This window comes from Scyliorhinus torazame, chromosome 16, assembly GCF_047496885.1.
Source record: "Scyliorhinus torazame isolate Kashiwa2021f chromosome 16, sScyTor2.1, whole genome shotgun sequence".
NCBI lineage: Eukaryota > Metazoa > Chordata > Chondrichthyes > Carcharhiniformes > Scyliorhinidae > Scyliorhinus > Scyliorhinus torazame.
Genome location: NC_092722.1, coordinates 109,356,542 through 109,378,087, shown reverse-complemented (window position 1 = coordinate 109,378,087; position 21,546 = coordinate 109,356,542). Strand labels below are relative to the sequence as shown.

The 21,546-nt window shown below is 49.5% G+C and overlaps 1 protein-coding gene across 2 annotated transcripts in view; it reads left to right on the top strand.

The window, feature by feature from the left end:
* The window catches only part of arid5b (AT-rich interaction domain 5B), a 180,449-nt gene extending 160,447 nt beyond the window's left edge, over positions 1-20,002 (top strand). For both annotated transcript variants that reach the window (XM_072478825.1, XM_072478826.1), the window contains one exon: positions 15,713-20,002. In XM_072478825.1, coding sequence (XP_072334926.1) covers positions 15,713-17,875 — 2,163 coding nt within the window. In that variant the 3' untranslated portion in view covers positions 17,876-20,002. The remainder of the gene's footprint in view (positions 1-15,712) is intronic.
* Positions 20,003-21,546: the final 1,544 nt, after the last annotated feature.

Here is a 21,546-nt window from a genome sequence, read left to right as displayed (position 1 = left end):
GGTGTGTGGGGGGGTGCGGGCTGTTGGTGTGTGGGGGGGGTGCGGGCTGTTGGTGTGTGGGGGGGTGCGGGCTGTTGGTGTGTGGGGGGGTGGGGGCTGTTGGTGTGTGGGGGGGCGGGCTGTTGGTGTGTGGGGGTGGGCTGTTGGTGTGTGGGGGGTTGTGGGCTGTTGGTGTGTGGGGGGGTGGGGGCTGTTGGTGTGTGGGGGGGTGGGGGCTGTTGGTGTGTGGGGGGGGTGGGGGCTGTTGGTGTGTGGGGGGGGGTGCGGGCTGTTGGTGTGTGGTGGGGTGGGGGCTGTTGGTGTGTGGGGGGGGTGGGGGCTGTTGGTGTGTGGGGGGTTGTGGGCTGTTGGTGTGTGGGGGGGTTGTGGGCTGTTGGTGTGTGGGGGTGGGGGTGGGCTGTTGGTGTGTGGAGGGGTTGTGGGCTGTTGGTGTGGGGGGTGGTGCGGACTGTTGGTGTGTGGGGGGGGTGGGGGCTGTTGTGTGGTGGTGTGTGGGCTGTTGTGTGGGGGTGTGTGGGCTGTTGGTGTGTGGGGGTTGTGGGCTGTTGGTGTGGGGGGGGTGCGGACTGTTGGTGTGTGGGGGGGTGCGGTCTGTTGGTGTGTGGGGGGGTGCGGGCTGTTGGTGTGGGGGGGGGGTGTGGGCTGTTGGTGTGTGGGGGGTGCGGGCTGTTGGTGTGTGGGGGGTGCGGGCTGTTGGTGTGTGGGGGGTGCGGGCTGTTGGTGTGGGGGGGGGTGGGCTGTTGGTGTGTGGGGGGGGTGGGCTGTTGGTGTGTGGTGGGGGTGCGGGCTGTTGGTGTGTGGGGGGTGCGGGCTGTTGGTGTGTGGGGGTGTGCGGGCTGTTGGTGTGGGGGGGGGGGGCTGTTGGTGTGTGGGGGGGTGCGGGCTGTTGGTGTGTGGGGGGGGGGGGCGGGCTGTTGGTGTGTGCGGGGGTGCGGGCTGTTGGTGTGTGGGGGGGTGGGGGCTGTTGGTGTGTGGGGGGGGGCGGGCTGTTGGTGTGTGGGGGTGGGCTGTTGGTGTGTGGGGGGTTGTGGGCTGTTGGTGTGTGGGGGGGTTGTGGGCTGTTGGTGTGTGGGGGGGTTGTGGGCTGTTTGTGTGTGGGGGGGTTGCGGGCTGTTGATGTGTGGGGGGGCGGGCTGTTGGTGGGTGGGGGTGGGCTGTTGGTGTGTGGGGGGGGGGTGGGATGTTGGTGTGTGGGGGGGTGCGGGCTGTTGGTGTGTGGGGGGTTGTGGGCTGTTGGTGTGTGGGGGTGTGGGGGCTGTTGGTGTGTGGGGGGGTTGTGGGTTGTTGGTGTGTGGGGGGGTTGTGGGCTGTTGGTGTGTGGGGGGGTTGTGGGCTGTTGGTGTGTGGGGGGGTTGTGGGCTGTTGGTGTGTGGGGGGGTGCGTGCTGTTGGTGTGTGGGGGTGTGGGGGCTGTTGGTTTGTGGGGGGGTGGGGGCTGTTGGTGTGTGGGGGTGGGGGCGGGCTGTTGGTGTGTGGGGGTGGGCTGTTGGTGTGTGGAGGGGTTGTGGGCTGTTGGTGTGGGGGGGCTGCAGACTGTTGGTGTGTGGGGTTGGGGGTGGGCTGTTGGTGTGTGGGGCGGTGCGGGCTGTTGGTGTGTGGGGGGGTGCGGGCTGTTGGTGTGTGGGGGGGTGTGGGGGCTGTTGGTGTGGGGTGTGTGGGGGGTGTGGGCTGTTGGTGTGTGGGGCGAGCGGGCTGTTGGTGTGTGGGGGGGTGTGGGGGCTGTTGGTGTGTGGGGTGTGTGGGCTGTTGGTGTGTGGGGGGGGTGTGGGCTGTTGGTGTGGGGTGTGTGGGGGGGTGCGGGCTGTTGGTGTGTGGGGGGTGTGGGCTGTTGGTGTGTGGGGGGTGCGGGCTGTTGGTGTGTGGGGGGTGCGGCCTGTTGGTGTGTGGGGGGGTGCGGGCTGTTGGTGTGGGGGGGGGCTGTTGGTGTGTGGGGGGGTGCGGGCTGTTGGTGTGTGGGGGGGTGCGGGCTGTTGGTGTGGGGGGGGGGGCTGTTGGTGTGTGGGGGGGTGCGGGCTGTTGGTGTGTGGGGGGGTGCGGGCTGTTGGTGTGGGGGTGGGGGGTGGGCTGTTGGTGTGGGGGGGGGTGCGGGCTGTTGGTGTGGGGGTGGGTGTGGGCTGTTGGTGTGTGGGGGGGTGCGGGCTGTTGGTGTGGGGGGGGTGCGGGCTGTTGGTGTGTGGGGGGGTGGGCTGTTGGTGTGTGGGGGGGTGGGCTGTTGGTGTGTGGGTGGGGGTGGGCTGTTGGTGTGGGGGGGGGGTGCGGGCTGTTGGTGTGGGGGTGGGTGTGGGCTGTTGGTGTGTGGGGGGGTGCGGGCTGTTGGTGTGGGGGGGTGCGGGCTGTTGGTGTGTGGGGGGGTGGGCTGTTGGTGTGTGGGGGGGTGCGGGCTGTTGGTGTGGGGGGGGGCTGTTGGTGTGTGGGGGGGTGCGGGCTGTTGGTGTGTGGGGGGGTGCGGGCTGTTGGGGTGGGGGTGGGCTGTTGGTGTGGGGGGGGGGGGTGCGGGCTGTTGGTGTGGGGGTGGGTGTGGGCTGTTGGTGTGTGGGGGGGTGCGGGCTGTTGGTGTGGGGGGGTGCGGGCTGTTGGTGTGTGGGGGGGTGGGCTGTTGGTGTGTGGGGGGGTGGGCTGTTGGTGTGTGGGTGGGGGTGGGCTGTTGGTGTGGGGGGGGGTGCGGGCTGTTGGTGTGGGGGTGGGGGTGGGCTGTTGGTGTGGGGGGGGGTGCGGGCTGTTGGTGTGGGGGTGGGTGTGGGCTGTTGGTGTGTGGGGGGGTGCGGGCTGTTGGTGTGGGGGGGTGCAGGCTGTTGGTGTGTGGGGGTGCGGGCTGTTGGTGTGTGGGGGGGTGGGCTGTTGGTGTGTGGGTGGGGGTGGGCTGTTGGTGTGTGGGGGGGTGCGGTCTGTTGGTGTGTGGGGTGGTGCGGTCTGTTGGTGTGTGGAGGGGGTGCGCTCTGTTGGTGTGGGGGGGTGTGGTCTGTTGGCATGTGGAGGAGGCGCGATACTGCATTATTGTATAATTGAACACGTACCAATTGTCGGTCGGCCTTGGCGTGTATCGTCGCTGGGCAGCTCGACAGAGACCATTGTGCTGAGTGTAGTATTTGCCTGTGCTGACTCGTGCCAGTGTTATACCATCACTGTGCAGTTTGCGGAGCAGCATTGCTGTGATTTCGCCCCCCATCCCCCTGCCCCCCACCACCCTCCCTGCTGTTGGGATTACTTTAGCTTGGAGTGGTAAACTTTCAGTCAGCTCCGATGCTACGCTTAGTTCCCAGTTGTGAGTCGAGAGGCCTGGGCTGTTTCCATGTTATATAATACACGATGAGATAGGCATCAGCATCAGTGTTGATAGGACAGTCAGATTTCGTCATCCTGTAAGAGTTGGGTTTACACCGTGAAGTGTAACTAAATCATTATGATTTTTTCTCTGATGAATGGGCTCATCGATAACCTCCATTAACCACAAAGATAGATTAGGAGGGTGGAGTTTCCACACTAATGTTCCTGGTTGGGAGGACTGGATTCCTAACTTGTATATAAAAGGGCAAGAGGAATGTTTATGTATTGTATCTGAGCAGTGATATGCTCCCACCTAGTGGTTTCGCTGAGAGCTGGCAAATGAAAGGTTGCACATGGCAACGACCGCCACAACTTCAGACTTTGGAGGCCATTCGGCCCCTCGAGCCTGCTCCACAAATCAATGAGATCATGGCTGATCGCAACTCCACTTTCCTGTACCTCCACTCAACCCCCCCCCCAATAATCCTTGACTCCCTTGTCAATTCAAAATCTATCCAACTCAGCCTGGAATAAATTCAGTGACCCAGTCACCACTATTTCTGGGAGAGGGAATTCCGGGTACTCTGAATCCAGTTGTTTCAATTGTGAATTGGAACTATCTTGTGTCTAGTCAAAGAGCAGTCCCGTTGACACTTCCCCTGGTCCACCCAACAGAGCCACAGAAAGCATCCAAACTCCTTTCGTGCTCAACCCATTCTGCTGCTGAGGAACTGAGGTGTATCCATCTATGGATTCAGAAACAAGGGGCAAATTGGCCTCGCTGCATCGACGCCGAACATGGCAAGGCTGGTAAATCTCGACAGAGACCTCTCATTAGTTTGCCAGTATTGTCACGCCTCGCAAGATCTCGAACAAGATCTCGCGAGGCACGTGATCTGGATCCCAGCCATTGAGGTATGGACCCAGTTTGCATATTCAAGTGAGCAGTTAACCCCACTTGAATATGTCTACACGGGATCTACCCAGCGCCTGGCACCTAACTGCCTGCAATCGGGAGCCCCAGGGTGATTGGGCTCTGGGCAGGGTGGTACCCTGGCACCCCTGATGCCACCTGGGCACCATGGCACTGCCAAGGTGGCATTGCCAGGCTGGTAGTGCTAAGGTGCCCAGGTGGCATCATCGGGCCCAGGGTTTGATGACCCTTTTATTGATGAGTTAAGGTGTTGGGGGTGGGGTGGTAATTTCTGGAGACCTCTTTGAGGGAGGGGATGGTCTAGAGATCAGGCCGCCATTTAACTGAGGCTCATTAGTGTAGAAAATAGGACTAAATGAGGCCTCGGCGTGGCGTTCCTTGTGTGGGCCCAGAAACGATGCACAGTTCCATTTAATAGTGGGGACGTTCGCCGGGAAACACTTGGCTAAACGTACCTGACACGGGACTCTGTTCATTTTCGTTAAATCGTGCCCGAGGTCTAACCTCCCCCAGTTAGATAGTTTGGGAACATTCCAGAAAGGGGTAGCTTGACATGCAATCAAAGATGACACCGTCACTACCAGAGAAGCCAAACAATTTGGTACTTCTGAAGTTGGGGATGAAGGCATGTAAATGTCAGGCTGCTGACATCGTGCTCCAGCAGACAGTTATTCAGTACCAGGGGAATGTTATCGCAACAGCTAAGAGATTTAGCTTCCCCATCTGAAACAGGCCCAGTCTCCATCGCCTGACCTAGATCGGAGTTCGGCCCTTGGTTAAACACCATCAGGGCCATATGGCAAATTAAGCTGTCACCCATGCTGACCCAGCCAGCAGAGCTGGTCGGGGGGGGGGATGTTTGGAAACTACACTACTCTGGCTTGAGGAGCCCTCTAATGAGCTGGCTTTGTTGGGGTTTATTTTCGGGGCCCTGGAACAGCGCTGTCACGAAGATCAACACTCACACTTCCTTTGGTCATTTATTGAGAGGGCCAAAATGGGAAATATCTCAATAGAATTTAGGTATCAAAAGGGAAGAAGAGGATTTCTTTCCTCCCCGGCCCACACCTATTTTTCAGGGGCAAAATAACGGCCATGTGTTGACTTTCTGCCTTGTAATTCTCCCCATGCCAATCCACTAGTAACTCCCCTTACCCAGCCTCAGTAATGTGCCGTGGATAGAAGCCTATAGTTTGTTGGCAAATTGCTACTCGCTCACCCTGGACGAGACACCCCCCTCCACATCGGGAGAATAAAAATGTGGAAAAGTTTTTAACGGGTATAACAGCGTTACAGTGACTGCCCACGTGACCCATGCTGCCGTGGAGATGGTAGGGCATTCGGGAAACGAGTATAAATGTGCCATCACCTACATGTGAAGGCATCGTTGCCAACTTGGCCGTACACGCCCACCATTTGAAAATGGCAAAACCCAATTTTGAAATCACCTAACATTGCAGGTAATTTGGTGTTTTGTTTGAATGATGAGATGGGGTCACGACAGGAAATAAACGCAGTACAGCAGCAATGAAGATAAAATCCATTGTGTGATAACCTTGACGAGAACCACGAGGGATCACTCATTGATCTCCCCATGGAACACGTGGAGTACAGATTTCCATGGTAACAGGTGGAGGCCCCTCCGGCCCGTCACCGAACCATTTAAATAACGCCCCCAGACCCGGACCGGGAGTTCCTGTTCGCTCCGGGCTGGGTCACTTGTGTTGTATACTGCCAGTATGACTTGACTTTTGAGTTTAAAATAAAATTAGTTAAACCTTTATCTTCGCGTCTCCTAGATTACTACCCATTGTTATGCTACTTAGCACACAACAATTCCGTCGATGTACAATACTAAGGTTTAGCATGCCCAGATTTATGCAATGCAACACATACATTACTGACCAGTCTGGACTTCCTCACGTTAAACATTAGCTCCTGTTTAAACAGAGTTGAACATTCTATCACTTTCAGTTAATTCATATCAGATCTAAATAGAGCTGTTTTCCAGGCAGGAACAGAGGTGACTGTTTAACATTGTGGAATATACTTCAGTCTTCTGCAGTGCGCTCATCTGTCTGGTATTTTTCATGCAATTCCATAGACCCTTGAGAGACTGAATAAGACTCAATCGAAGACTCGAGTAATCCTAACTTGACCCTCTCATGCCATTTAAACTTGGCAGAAAAGAACAAGGCCCGAAATCTATGCAAAGTTGAAAGCTGTAACAATATTTGTAACATTTGCGTGGCTTCGCGTGATCCTTCCACACTTCTCACAAAAGAAAGTGTTTTAAATACAGTAGATTTCCTGCTTGCTTTAAAAAAAAGGCCTCATTCTTGCAGGTGACACTGGATTCAAACTTCTGATATAGCAGGACTTTAATAAGCAAGTAATTTTTTAAAAAACAGAAAATTCTGCAAATACTCAGTATGTGAGCAGAGAGAAAACGAGTTAAGGTTTTGGGTCGATGACTTTTCATCAGATCATCGGGTCATTTGGCGAAACGTTGGTCGCGATCGCACGGCCTCGTCGCGCCCGACTCGGTGATGCGCCGAGGCCGGTAAATCTCGCTTCTATGCGAGTGCCGCACTTGGGTTGCGGGGACAGAACTGGCGGCGCCCACGTGCCGCACGTGGGGGTGCAGGAACAATGGGTCTGGTTACAGCAGCGATTGACCGGGCCTCGCACACCGCAGCGGAATGCCCCTTCTTCCCGCAGGCTTTGCAGATTGCGCTCCGCACCGGGCAGCGCTGCCGGGGGTGGTTTGTCTGCCCGCAGAAATAGCACTTGGGGCCCCCCCCGGGTTTGCTGGCTGCCGCGCAGTGCAACCTTGGGATTGGCAAGGGGCGGCCGCTGGTGGGGTCCACGATGTCCAGGAGGGGGGCGCCGTGCGGTCGGGGGCGTATGCTTGTACATTATGGGAGGCTACCATTAGTGAGGTCACGAGTTTCTTGGTCGCCGTGAGGTCGAGCGTACCCCCTTCTAAGAGGCGCTGGCGGATGTACGCCGACCCTATGCCCGTAACGAAAGCGTCCCTGATTAGGAGTTCAGTATGTTCAACAGCTGAATCTGCCTGGCAATCGCAGTTCCTCGCCAGGGCGTGCAGGGCAAGTCAGAAATCGTCCAATGACTCACCGGGGAGTTGTTGCCGCGTGGACAGGAGTTGCCTGGCGTAGAGTTTGTTGATCGGCCGGATGTAGTTCTCTTTCAGAAGCGCCATGGCCTCAGTGTAGTTGGGCGCATCCCGGATAAGGGGAAAAATATCGGAGCTCAACCGTGTGTACAGGATCTGGAGATTCTGTGCTTCTGAGGGTTGTTCTGTCGCTGCTCCGATGTAGGCTTCAAAGCAAGCTAGCCAGTGGTCGAAGGCCGACGTGGCGTTGTCTGCTTGACGGTGCAGCTGCAGCCGATCTGGCTTGATGCGGAGGTCTATCGCTGTAAAATCTCTGCTTAATAAATTGATGCACTATCAATTATAACGAGACGAGAGGTGAGAGTAATTGAGGCTTTATTAAGCAGAGATGTGTTGCCTCCTGCAGCTGCTGCCGAAATGGCTGCAGCTCGGTGAGCACACACCTTTATACTCCGCCTACTGGGCGGAGCCAGCAGGCGGGGATCTACCCCGTACTTGTAGTACAGGAGCCTTACCGTATTACTTCTCATATACGTAATATATACAAACAGTGGTGACTACCACAAACGGGACTCTTTTCTTCCCCACTAAATCACCCGTTTACTCTGTTTCTCTCTCCACAGATACTGCCTGATCGGCTGAGTATTTCCAGCATGTTCCATTTTCATTTCAGAGTTGTAAAATCCACAATATTTTGCTCTTGTTTTATTAAGAGCAACTTGCTTTCACCAAAGGGAAAAACCTATCATGACGGCTTCATTCCATTGGCGGGGGAACGGTGGGGGGTTGGATTCTACATTAAAAATTGAAATTGTGTCCTAATCCTAGCTCCTGTTTTCCCAATTACCGACGTGCTGATTAAATGAGACTACTCAGTGCTGCAACCCTTTCCATCCCAGTATTCTCCAACAATGAACGGGAATGAAGATCCTGGGACACTCGCGGCCTGGTACAGTTCAGTGGAAGCTGAAGGCCTGGAAACAGCCTGCAGGCACAGTGTGCGAGCACATGGGCACAATAAAGACGGATGGGATGCAGTCGTGTCCAAATCCCTCCATGGTTATCCCCCCCCACCCCCCCCTTTCCGTAATGTCCTCCATCCCTCTGAGAACTCCAGCAGTGCTGGCCTCTTAAGCATCCCTGATTTCCTTCGCCCTCCCATATGTAGGCGTTCAGCCCACTTAAGCCTTAGACTCTGGAATTGACTCCCTGAACCTCATTTCCCCCCTCCTCCCCTCCTCCCCTACCTCTCTTCCCTAAAGATATTCCTGAAAACCCAACAGTCTTTGGCTAAATCCTGTCTTAATATCTCCTTTCGAGGTTCAGTGTCAGATCTTGTCCAGATACCTTCCTGTGACATCCCTTAAGACATTTGACTGCTTAAAGGTGCTCCTATACGAATGCAAATTGTTGTCATTAGGTCTTGTTTATCTCCACCTAGAGCACTGGGAGCTTCAGCCCAGCCTTGGGCAGATAGCAAGAGGATGGTTAATGGGGTCGTTAATGGGGAAAGGGCTCACCTCCTGAGCTGATTGTTTAGTTGCTGGATGATAATCTGATCCAAGGGAGGTTAAAAAACAAGTAGTACACAAATTAAAGTTGAAGGAAAAAAAATTCAGGAGGGTAAAATGAAGTTCAAATGCGTGTCAATGAAACTATTAAACGGGTTTCTGGCTGAGCAGATTTCTAGCAAGAAGCGCTGTCTTACCTCACTGCTTATCTTGACGGTTTACTTAGGACGTGAAACCCTGAAACAGTGCTGCTATTTAGAATGCACCTTTGTGCATTGCAACAGAATGACAAGAAGCTGAAAGAGGCCTGTCAGTCAGCACTGGTACAGGTAGCACCTTGAGCTGGCCCCGGGAATCCGAGTTCATTATCCTACATAATGCTATAAATAGAGGAGATTAGACTCGCAAGTCACATTGCAGCAAATTTGAATCACAATCTCCACAGTGACAGCATTGTGGGCAATGCTATATACATATGCAGTGACACAACCATAATTAACAAGTCCACAGACCGGGCACCATGTGATGAACCATTCACAATTTCCTTTATTTTGGAGCCATCCTGGAATAAAACAGCCCCTCGCGTTCTGCTAATTTGGCGTTAATGTTTTTTAATAGCCCAAAATGGAGTTTTTCGTTCAGGCCCAGGCTTGTTACGCAGTGAGTGAGAATGGTTAGTTTATTCTTCCTCTCTTGTCATACAGAACAGTGGGAGGATTTATCGGTTGATTAACGGCCTGACCGGCCACAAGGTGAACACTCATCCCCTCCTTTCACCATTTGCCACCAGCTAATAGGGTGGTTCGTCTCATATGGTGGAGAGTTTAATGGGCTCACAATCCACATGGTGCCAGGACCTCCCCCACTCCTCCCAACAGCCCTCTTCCCGTAAGGGTTCAAGCATCAGAGGGGGGAATGCTGCTGAGATGCCAGTGGATCACTCAGGTTGGTTAGTAAGGAAGCGGTAATGGGAGAGGGGTTTTAAGCACACATCTGATGTTCTTGATTCAGACGGGGATTTCTTGCTTAATAAGGGAATCGGGGGTTATGGGGAAGAGGCAGGAGAATGGGGATGAGAAACATATCAGCCATGATCAAATGACGGAGTAGACTTGATGGGCCGAATGTCCTAATTCTGCTACTACATCTTATGATGTGGAGATGCCGGTGCTGGACTGGGGTGAGCACAGTAAGAAGTCTCAACCTGGTGTTGTGAGACCTCTCCTTATATCTTATGGTCTTGAATGATGAGCTGAATGAGCATGGCGGAGTTAAGGCAGAACCTGGGTGGTTGAGTTGCTATTTGGACAGCTCACCTAGGGCATCACTTTTAACAAGGTACGTCCGCTCCAACCTTTTTGTCCACTGCGAGCGTTCCACCGTTAAAATTGTATCGCTGTTACCATCGCCAATCGCTGTTGTGGTTTTGATGTCATGTGACCATGTCAGGGAAAGGATTTTATAAAAAAAAAAGGAAAATGTGTGGTTTTGCCATATGACAGAGAAACAGCTTCACTAACTGAAAATAGCAGTTGCTTTTATTACGACCTTTACCACTAAGACGGAGGTACCGTCACGGGATGTTTGGCTTGTTATATCAACAACAGAACAGCGGAGGGGTTTTCACTATCATCGGCTTATGAATATCTTAATCCAAGTGCATCCATGGATCAAGCTTTGTGCAGCGTCAACCTTGAATTTTATTTTGAATCATAGTGGCAACCTTCAAACTTTGCCCTGGAAGCCTATGTTATTCCTTTCCTGTTTAGAATAGTCTGAATTATATCCATTCTGCTTTTTTTAAAATCACCATACTTCGAGCAATTAGGCAATGAGAGTTTCAAAAAAAAATCTTTATATTGCAACACTTTACTGTGGCAAAAAGTTCAGTCAGTTTGAATAGATCAAAAACCTGGGTTACTGAAGAGCTGGGAATGGAGCCAGGATTCCCAACGTCTTTGTGTGGTTTCTCTCCTTAGATCATCTACAATGATGCCAGAACTGAGAGCTTTTTACTACCAGGAAAAACCAAATAAGATGAGGCATCCTTCCCTAGAAAAGAGAAGGCTGCCTGTGTGGAGTTTGCACGTTCTCCCCGTGTCTGTGTGGGTTTCATCTCCACAACCCAAAGATGTGCAGGCTAGGTGGATTGGCCACGCTAAATTGCCCCTTAATTGAAAAATAATAATTTGGTCCTCTAAATTTATTTAAAAAAAAGAGAAGGCTGAAAGGTGACTTCCATTTCAAATTATAAAAAGGTTCGCTAGGTTAGACATAGAGCGAGGGTGTCCATCTAGGGCCTTGGTTACTAATAAATCCAGTCCTCAAAGTTCTTAGAATGTGCAACCTACCATCACAAGGAGTCATTAAGGTTAAATTAATTGAAGAGGAAATCTGGACCCATATAATCCCTATAGTGCAGAAGGAGGCCATTTCGCCCAACGAGTCTGTTCTGGCCCTTGGAAGACCATACCTAGGCCCACGCCCCCACCCTATCCCCATACCCCAGTGTGAGAAACACCGTGTTCATTTCTCACACCAGTAACTCCACCTAATCTTTTGGACACTAAGGAGCAATTTAGCATGGCTAATCCACCTAATCTGCACATACTTGGACTGTGGCAGGAAACTGGAGCACCCGGAGGAAATCCACGCAGATACGGGGAGAAAGTGCAAACTCCACACAGTCACCCAAGGTCAGAATCAAACCCAGGTCCCTGGCCCTGTGAGGCAGTGGTGCTAACCACTGTGCACAAAGCAGCCTGCTTGATTGGTACCCCTTCCACAAACATTCACTCCCTCCAGCACCGAGACAGAGTGGCAGCAGTGTGTACCACCTACAAGATGCACTGCAGGAACTCACCAAGGCTCCTTGGGCTGCACCTTCCAAACCCATGACCGCTGCCATCTAGAAGGACAAGAGCAGCAGACACATGGGAACACCACCATATGGAGGTTCCCGTCCAGGCCTCTCCCTGTCCTGATTGGAAATATGTTGCCATTCGTTCACTGTCGCTGGGTCAAAATTCTGGAACTCCCTTCCCAATATCACTGTGGGAGTATCGACACATCATGGACTACAATGGTTCAAGAAGGCATCTCACCACACTTCTCAAGAGTAATTAGGAATGGGCATAAATGCTGGCCTCGCCAGCGACACCCACAATCGCATGAAGGGTGATACTGTGGTTAGCAATCCTTCAACAGTGCCAGGAACCTGCGTTCGATTCTGACCTTGGGTGACTGTGTGGAGTTTGCACGTTCTTCGTGTGTGCGTGGGTTTCCTCCGGGTGCTCCGGTTTCCTCCCACAGTGTAAAGATGTGCAGGTTAGGTGGATTGGCCATGATAAATTGCCCCTTAGTGTCCAAAGATTGGGTGGGGTTGCAGGGATGGGGCGAGGAAGTGGGCCTGGGTGAGGTGCTCTTTTGCAGGGTTCGTACAGACCCAATGAGCCAAACGGCCTCCTTCTGCACTGTCAAAATTCTATAAGGAATCATTTTTTAAAAGACATTAAGGGGCTCACCCGAGATGACATGCCAGGCATCCACACCATATTGAGACAATCACGATCGAGTTAGGCTGATCATGTAAGAATGCCATTCACCAAAGCAAATCGACAATGGGGATCTGGACTCTGGGGTGTGCTCTCATGGAGATTAAAGGAAGTCTTACAAAAACACTCAGAAGGCCTCGCTTGGTGTTCTGATATGAACTTTGGGAACAGCTCGCCCAGGATTGCGGCACTTGGTGCAACCAAACAAAAAACGGTGCAGCCGCCTTCAAAAGGGTGCGTGTGTCAGGGGCAGCGAGAAAACTTAAAGGAAATCCTGAACCAGTAACTCAGCCAATCTTGTGCGATATTGCAGCAGAACCTTCCGGGCACTGATCAGTCTTAGCAGCCACTTACCTTCCCACCAGAGCCCTACCAAACACCCCAAACGCCTGGTCATCTTCGCCTCGCAGGACAAACGAGATGACGAACGCTGCTTCATAAAGGCAGGTGCTGCCTTTCTTTATCTAATCCTTGAAACCGGGGCCTTTGTGAACAGCCTCTGTTATCGATCTTTAAAAATGAATCTCGGGCCTTGATGCACGATCAATTACAATTAAAGACGAGGTAGTAACATAACTGAAGGCTTTAATAGACTAGAACTGTTCCCCAGCAGCTTCAGTACAGAATGAGGGCTGCTGGGACGGCACCGGTTCGTATACCCCGCCTGTCCGGGCGGAGCTACATACCAAACAGCCAATGGTAAACTCCTAGGTTTAACCAATGGTCTTCAGCCTCTCGGGTACTGCAATACCTGATAATACCACAGGCCTTCAGTGTTATGTTTTAGTATGGGGGCAGGGTTGATGCCAAGGGGAGGGGGGGGTCATTGTTATTGGCCAGTTGATTATATTGTTAAAGATACCCAGGTAATAGGCATTGTTTGATCAAGGACTGAGAGCACATGTAAAGGAAGTCAGCTGGGACACTGCTCGAGTAGTTAGGAGGCAGACATGTGCCGTGCTGCACCCTGTGAATAAACCTACTATCAAGGAAAAGGTCTGTGTCTTGTTCCATACTGCACCATCTGGCTTGGATCCATTAACAGCTATTCGGCTGTGAGTTGGTCTTGAAATGAAATGAAAATGAAAATCGCTTATTGTCACGAGTAGGCTTCAATGAAGTTACTGTGAAAAGCCCCTAGTCGCCACATTCCGGCGCCTGTTCGGGGAGGCTGGTACGGGAATCGAACCGTGCTGCTGGCCTGCCTTGGTCTGCTTTTTTAAAAGCCAGCGATTTAGCCCAGTGTGCTAAACCAGCCCCGGTCTTTTGAGCCGGTCGGATGCTGTCAGTGCCAGCACATCGAGGGTTAATTCCTCAGCGGGGGTGTTGGGTGCTTCCACTGAGCAGCTCCTGTAACCCTGAAAACGTTTGGGGTAAGGGTCATGCACGATCTAATAGGATGGGAGAATGGACTTGAGGGCCTGAATGGTCTCCTTTTCCAATGTTGATGTGGAAATCCAGCTGATCCTACACTGAAATGACAGTCGTTGTTTGAGAGAACCTACCATCGTGGATACCCCTGGCGATCGTGTACTTTCTGTGACGCTGATGGTCACGCTGTAGGCTGCGGAACTATTGACGGACAATTTTAGGAAGAAAGATTTCACAGTTGTTTAACAGGAAGCGAGATAGCCAGTGCATATCATGTTCCAGCAACGGCTTTGTTATAAAATAATCAGACAAAATGCCAAAGAAAGTAGGTTATTGTTGTCATGGTAACCTTTTCTTTTATAAATTCAGCAATTATTTACAATGCAATGCTCTATGTTAAAAATACAGCTGGTGAGAATGGATTATGGAGAATAAAGATAACCAGGAACTGAAGCATATTTTTCGAAATATAAATTTAGAGTGCCCAATTATTTTTTTTCCCAATTAAGGGGCAATTTAGCATGGTCAATCCACCTACCCTGCACATCTTTGGGTTGTGGTGGTGAGACCCACACAAACACGGGGAGAATGTGCAAACTCCACACAGACAGTGACCCGGGATCGAATCCGGGTCCTCAGCGCCATGAGGCAGCAGTGCTAACCACTGCGCCACCATGCCGACCCTGGAACTGAAGCACATTAATAAATTCAAAACATTTAAAATGTTGATTTATGCTTTAACGTAAATAAATATTGCATTTTATTTTTGTTGCTGGGGTTTTTTTTTTTTTTGTTCCCTTGTTTTCCCAGACCACACACAACGGGCGTGATTCTCCGTCCCGCCACACCCGTTTTCCGTTGCGACGAGCCCCTGCCGGCAGCAGGATTCTCTGTCCTGGCAGCCGGCCAATGGGATTTCCCATTGTGGGCACCTGCACGCCGTCGGGAACTCCGCGGGCGTGAGTACGCTACTGGCGAAGCGGAGGATCCCGCCGACGGAGAATACAGTGAGGTTGTGCCAGGACCATTCTGAACTGGTTCTTAGGAAGCATTGCGAGCAACCTGGGCATTTTGTTACGTCCTACTTCTCCACTGTTTTTCCCAGCCACCTGTTTGAAGCCCCCAGGCCTCTCTGCCCACCGCATCCCACAGAGGCACAGCCGAGATAGGGAACTCAAGCAAGTCACTTTGACTGTTGCCCGCACTTTTTAATGATGCTTTTGTAGAAATAGCCACGATTGAAAAAGAAATTGAACTTCGGTGAAAACCTTGCTACTTCGAACAGCTGCAGCAGCAGGGCTATTGAAGCCTATAAGAGAGTTTCTGTCAGGTATGAGGAGCAGACGCAGTCATGATCCAGAAGTAACTGGGCAGATGAATACAGCTTGGAGTAGAAGCCTCTGCTATTTCACTGTATTAGCAAGCGACGACTGTAGAGTATTCCTAGATGCAGGGTCTATGTCTGTGCCGCTACTGCGCAGGTTTTTATGAATAACATTTACCATCAATTTAGCCGAAGATTAGTCTTGCCCTTTTCCAGGAGATTACATGATGGGGTGGAGGGAGTTGGGGTAATGGTTGGGGGGTGATACTGTGAAATCTCCAAGAACTCTGTTCCCCTGACTCTGGCGTCACATCTATTCCCCACCATTAGTCGGTTGTGCCTTCAGCCGCCTTGACGCAAAATTCCAGAATTCCCTCCTTAAACCCCTCCATCCCCATTACTCCTTTCAGACAATCCTCAACATCAATTTCTTTCTGCCTTAATATCTTTCCCTGGGTTCTCCAGTAGTTCTCTCGATTACACTCCTACGCAGTGCCTTGGGGAATCTTACTACATTAGAGCTACTATATTAATGTAATTTGTAGTTGTAAGCTGTGACTGCAGAAGGTCTATGTCTTTGCTGCCTTTGCATAAATATCTGTTTTTGTTTATTAATTAGGCAATCGCAGCCACAGAAGGCAGCCAAGAGATGGACAAATGGAGCGCAGCCTCGGCCTTGTCAAGGGAAGGGGCGGCGATGCAGATTGAGAATGGAGTGAATGAACAGAACGGCTGTGACACATCCGAGAGTTCGGAAGTCAAAGGGGACCAAGCCAAGAACAAAGTCAGCAACGCCAACGGTGAACACCCGAAGGGAGAGGCCGAGACGCTGTCTTTGCACCAGGGCCTTCCAGCCCATTCGAGGGATACGACGGCGCAAAGCCCAGCAGAAAGCAAGGCCACCCCAGCATCCTGCCAGGATCCCGAGTCGTCACAAGACCCGGTGGACAAGCTGGCCAACGGTCTACAGGAGAAGGCTGCTGGTGAGGTTACGGCAGCTGAGAAAGGTGCAGAGAGAGGAGAGGTCCCTGACCGGGGACCCCGTGCGGTGTCCCCGGATGCTGCAAATACCTCTGTTCACGTCGACCAGTTGTCGAAGGAGGAGGTTGACCACAGGTTTGGGACCCATCGGCCGGAGAGCAGGCAGAGACAGGCACCAGGGCAGGCGGGGAAGGGCAACTTAAACCCTTCACCTGGGCCTCTCAAAGAGAAGGAGGAGCTTGTTATGCCAAAAACTGAAGCGTGCCCCAGCTATCTGCCGCTGGTATACTCCAGGGGTCATCCTGGCATCATGTCGCCACTCGCCAAGAAGAAGTTCTTATCACAGGTCAGTGGGACTTTGTCCAACAACTATCCAATCGGAGCCCCACCTCTGTTACACAACAGTAAAAAGTGTAGTGAGAACGGTGGGGAAATGGTGACGACTGAGAGTAATTTTCTACAAGGCTCCACGCCAGACCAGTTGGCCATTAATAGACCTTCTGTGATTCAACATGCGCATAGTTTTCAGAGAAGAAATACTGATGAGCGAGGGGAGGCACTTAAACCTGACGGTTTGAATAAATTATCCGATTCAGAGGCTGCTTATCTTTCCAAGCACCACCTAATTTGCTCAGACTCATTCAGAAGCTGTGCTCCTTACCCTTTCACCTCTGACCTTGCTGACAATGAAAATAAAGGTTCTGAGAAGAAAGGTTGCCAGCCATCGCATGTGTCAAGTTTTCTAGCAGACTTCTACTCCTCTCCTCACCTACACAATCTTTACAGACACACAGAACATCATCTTAATAACGACCGCACGACAAAGTATCTGAGCAGTATCATGAAGGATAAAAATTCTTCATTTGCCCCAAATAAAAACCAGGATACGGTCTATTTAAGTTATCTTTCAACATTGCACCAACAGGAAAAGAAGTGTGCAGTGAAGCCTCCCACAGAGGAGCAGCCCACTGACTTGAGTCTTCCAAAGTTAAAGAAAACGCTACCCAAGAGCACCATTCACTTGCCATCGCAGCTAGACATCAAGAGCACGATGGCAAGTACACAGACGGCCCACACTGACTGCAACCCCAAAGCTTGCCGCGTCCCTCCAATGCCAATACCAAGCAGCACCAAGAGCAGCGAAGCCATCCCACCCCCTTCGCCAAAGCTGGAAGAAGTGGTCCGACCCACAATTGGCTCCAAAGGAGGGTTGCAGTTCATTGGGAGCTCCAAACCCATCAAGAGGAACCGTGAGGGAGCGGACAATGGCAGCGGTCCGAGCCCCGAGAAGAAACTGCGGGCCGTGTCGCCCATGCCCCTGGCAAAGGACCCGGCGCTGAAAGAAAAGCTGTCTGACTTGGAAGGAGAGTGCAGCATAAACCTGCCTCCCGGACTCATCCTGGAAGGCCACAAATTCCCATTGCCAACTCCGATATTCCCAGCTATGTATCCTGGAGCCTTTGTATCTCAGGTTCAAGATATGTGTGATGGCTTGGGCTCGGGCTTCCCAGTTGACTACGCCCATCCCTTACAATACTTGAAGAATCAAGCTGTGCTGTCTCCACTCATACAACCACTGGCCATCCATTCCTTCATGATACCGGCGATGCAAAGACAGATCCTTGCTTCGACCGGCGCCTCCCCACAACTATATAGACATCTGTCCGCAGCTGCTGCCCCAGTCACGGCCTCTTACGGGGACCTTTTGCACCATAGCCTTTATCCTTTTGCTTCTTTGAACCCACAGGTTGCCTATTCCACATCGCCAATCTCCTCTCTACATCCCAGTGCGAAACTATAAACATTTTATTTTGTGAACATTTACTGAAATCAAGAGATGTAACGTAAACAGCCTGATATTCCACGTTACATCGTAAGACTTTGTGATTGCAAGCTACCAGCAACTGGTTTATGTATTTCTTGCATTCACTTTAGGTGTTCTTATCATCTGCAGGTTGTAAGATGTGTTTTTTTTAATACATTGAATGCAAAATATTTTTTTTGTACATAGAAATGTTTTTGGCTGCAACCTAACACTATCACGATTGCAATATTGACACATTAAATGGCTGTAAATATTCACTACAAACTTTTACATCTTAATTAATTTATGCAACTGTAGCCCGGTTTTACATCTGTTTTGGTGTGCGTTTCTCGCAGTGTCAGTTGACGGATGCGTTGAATATTGTGTTCTTGTTCCAGAGCAGGATAGAAATAATAACTACAGGAAGTTCACTGCAGCTGTAAATGTCTGTTTGGATTCTTTTCAATCCTTTCTGTACAACCCATATGTGGTGGTTAATTTCTGTATCATGCAATGGTGCACCACTGTTTTTTTTTCCACTGATTTTCTTTCTGTGGACATAATCGCCATTCATGCAGTCGTTAGGGGAGTTTGACTTTCACATCGATAAAAGCAGAATCGTTTACAAAGCATGGAGTAACTGTAACTTGAGAAACACTTGCCAAGTTTTAATATTGATTCATATTAAATGTAAATATTCAAATTCAGCTTTCAATGCCATCCTGGCTTTCAAACCTACTGCTGTTAAAACCGCTATGAGCTAAAGATTTGCATATAAGATATGCTAGCTGTAGTTTGCAGTTGCTACATTGCGAGGAGGGGGTGCGGCGGTTGTGGGGGGAGGGGGAGATGATAATTTTATATATAGCTCCTGCCTGCCTTGCATTTAAAGTCACAAAAAGTATAGCTGCAAGGGTTCTTTCTGTGGTTCCGCATAATGTTTTGTCCATCAAATGTTTGAACCGTAAATCTCTCTAATGTAAACAAGGCAAATTTTGAAAAGAAGCAAAATGAAGCTGAATAATAAAATGAAGAAAAACAAGATTCCACTTTGGCATTGGCAAGCATTCTGCTGGTTTCATAATAAAGCCCCTTCAGTCTATCCCTGTTGTCCGTGCAGCTGTTGGTGAAGCTTTAATAAGATTTGTGTTGAAGTGCAGTTCTGGCTCTTTGTTCAATTCCTGTGCTTGGCTCAATCTGTGGCAGTCTTTTGGAGCTTGGAAAATTTCACTTTACGTTTAAAAGTGCCCTCATGCTAAGCAAATTAAACGTCGGTGAAATACTTTCAAAGAAAGTCTTTCTTAAACTTATTGGAACATTTGCTTCTAGAGAACTTGACATTTGGTTACAATAATTTCCTTTCAGTCCCACACTAAACATGTTTAACTGATGCCTCAGTATTGCATGTGGCCTTCTGGCAACTCCACTGCAACATCAAGAACTAACTGTGCCTTTTCATTTCAACAACACATTAAAACTTCAGTACTTAACCGCACATGTTTGTCAATGGTATACCGTGGTCACATCTGGTCTAGCTTTGCAAAGAGCATTATCATCGTAAGTATTGTGAAATCAGGATATATTATTTTTGTTGGTTTCCATGCTCGTAATGATTATAATGGGCACTTACAAGATTGTTTGTCTGATTGTGGCTATATTAGTTACAGAGAATGTTGTTCTCAAATGGTCGTTTTATTCACCAAGACACATTGCTTAAATATTTTCAGGCTGTATCTTATCCGCAAGATGTTTATACTGACATGTTCTTATGATAAAACTTGTATTTTGTAAATAATGAACACATTTCTTTTTGCATTTTTGTTTTGGTCTATAGCACATTTTCATTTATGGTGATTTGTACATAGTTAAAAGTGAAGACTAGTAACATTAAGATGGGTCCTGATAGTTTAAGGTTATTGAGTAACCTTGCATTTGGTTCAAACTTTAAATCTAATGTTGCTGAGCCAAATGTAAACACTAAAGTTTTGTTTTTGTATGTTCTCAGTGTACTTGGCAAATGCTTTTGATACTTTGTTCCAATAGTTTATCAATCACATAGCTGGCAAGATATTTTGTACTTTCTGATCCACTGTTATATTTAATAAAAGTTTTACTACTTAAAAAGTGTTAATTTTTTTCTTTGATTATTTAGTCATTTTGGTTCAAAGGCACAGGAGCCTTTCTCAAAATTTAAAATATGAACTTGCTTTGTGACAAAGTTTAACAGCCACTTACTCCCAGTAATGGAATTGCTGTTATGCAAATAATGCATAGGTCGAATAAGAAGAGGCACGAGCTGATGTGGTATCTTAAAATCACTGCGTGCAGGCATTTGAAGTTCAGACATGTTACCTTAACGTACACAATTTGACATTTTGTTGCAGACTTTTTGAACACTCAACTAACCTTGTGACAATACCATTCTGAACCAGCATGCCAGCAGCCATTTGAAACTGCTGACCTTTGCAATCGCTGCACCCTACAATACTACTGAAATCGGGAATTCATTTAAAAATAACCGTACTCACACCAATTGTTCTCAAACAATTAATTGTCGTTCAGACTTTTCAAACATGGGACTTTTTAAGACAAGATTTTTAAAATGACCGTTATAAATCCTGTTTTTAGCTCAAAATCTTTTCCCACTCATCTTTAAGCCTTCGCGTTTTGTAAACTAGATTACTGCAGGTCCCCAGCTCAGCTGACTTTCCCAATGAAAGAATGTAATATGAGGTTTTGCTTGAGGAAAAAAAAGCTGATATTCAAAGTTTGAGTTTAAAAAAAAAAAACAATTTTTTAAAAAGTCAACTTGCAGTTTCGAGAATTCAGTAAAAGTCTCTTTCGTTGACAGGACTGGACTCCTGAAACTAACACTGAAAGGAGATTTGTTTTACTACTGTAGCTCTCTTCGTTTCACACTGTGAATTCACACCCACTCTGCCCGTACTCTTCTATATCTAGGGCAGGATTTACCGACCAACCCGGTTTTCGGCGGCTGAGGCAGCACGGCAATGGGATTCACTGTTGTCAACAGGATTTTCTGGTGATTGCACCCCTCGATGCCAGGAAACCTGTGCGCTGCCGTGGGACCAGAATTTCCAGCCAGCGTGAACATCTGGTAGATCACGCCCAAAGACTAGAATCGAAAGACAAATATCTATATAGTGTCTTTTACATTCTTATGATGTGCCAAAATGCTTTACAGTTACTAAATTACTTTTGAAGTATAGTCACTGTTGTGTTGTAGGCAAAGGAGGCAATGAGTTGGCCCCCAACAGCAACACAGCAATTCATTTATTTGCTAAGTTCTTTGTAGTATTGTTTGAGGGGTGAATGTTGGCCGAGGAGAGGCTATACAGATCAAACCACAATTAAACGCATATCATGTTCCGAGGCAAAAAGGAACAGTGTTATTGAAAATGGAAATAAAAATGTAATCTTTTAAAATTGGGGTTAACCCTTAATGCTTTACTCTCCATTTTGTCTTTCTTAAGTTTGAACCTGTGTAACAAGTAGTCAAGTGTTGTACTATTTGTGATTTGTATTCCTCACACTGAAGGCAAATATTTTCAATGGAAAGTAGCTGTGATAAAATACATCTGACGATTCTGGAGACAAAGCATGTTTAAATCAATCCTTCAGCTGGATGTATCCTGAGAGATAGTCAC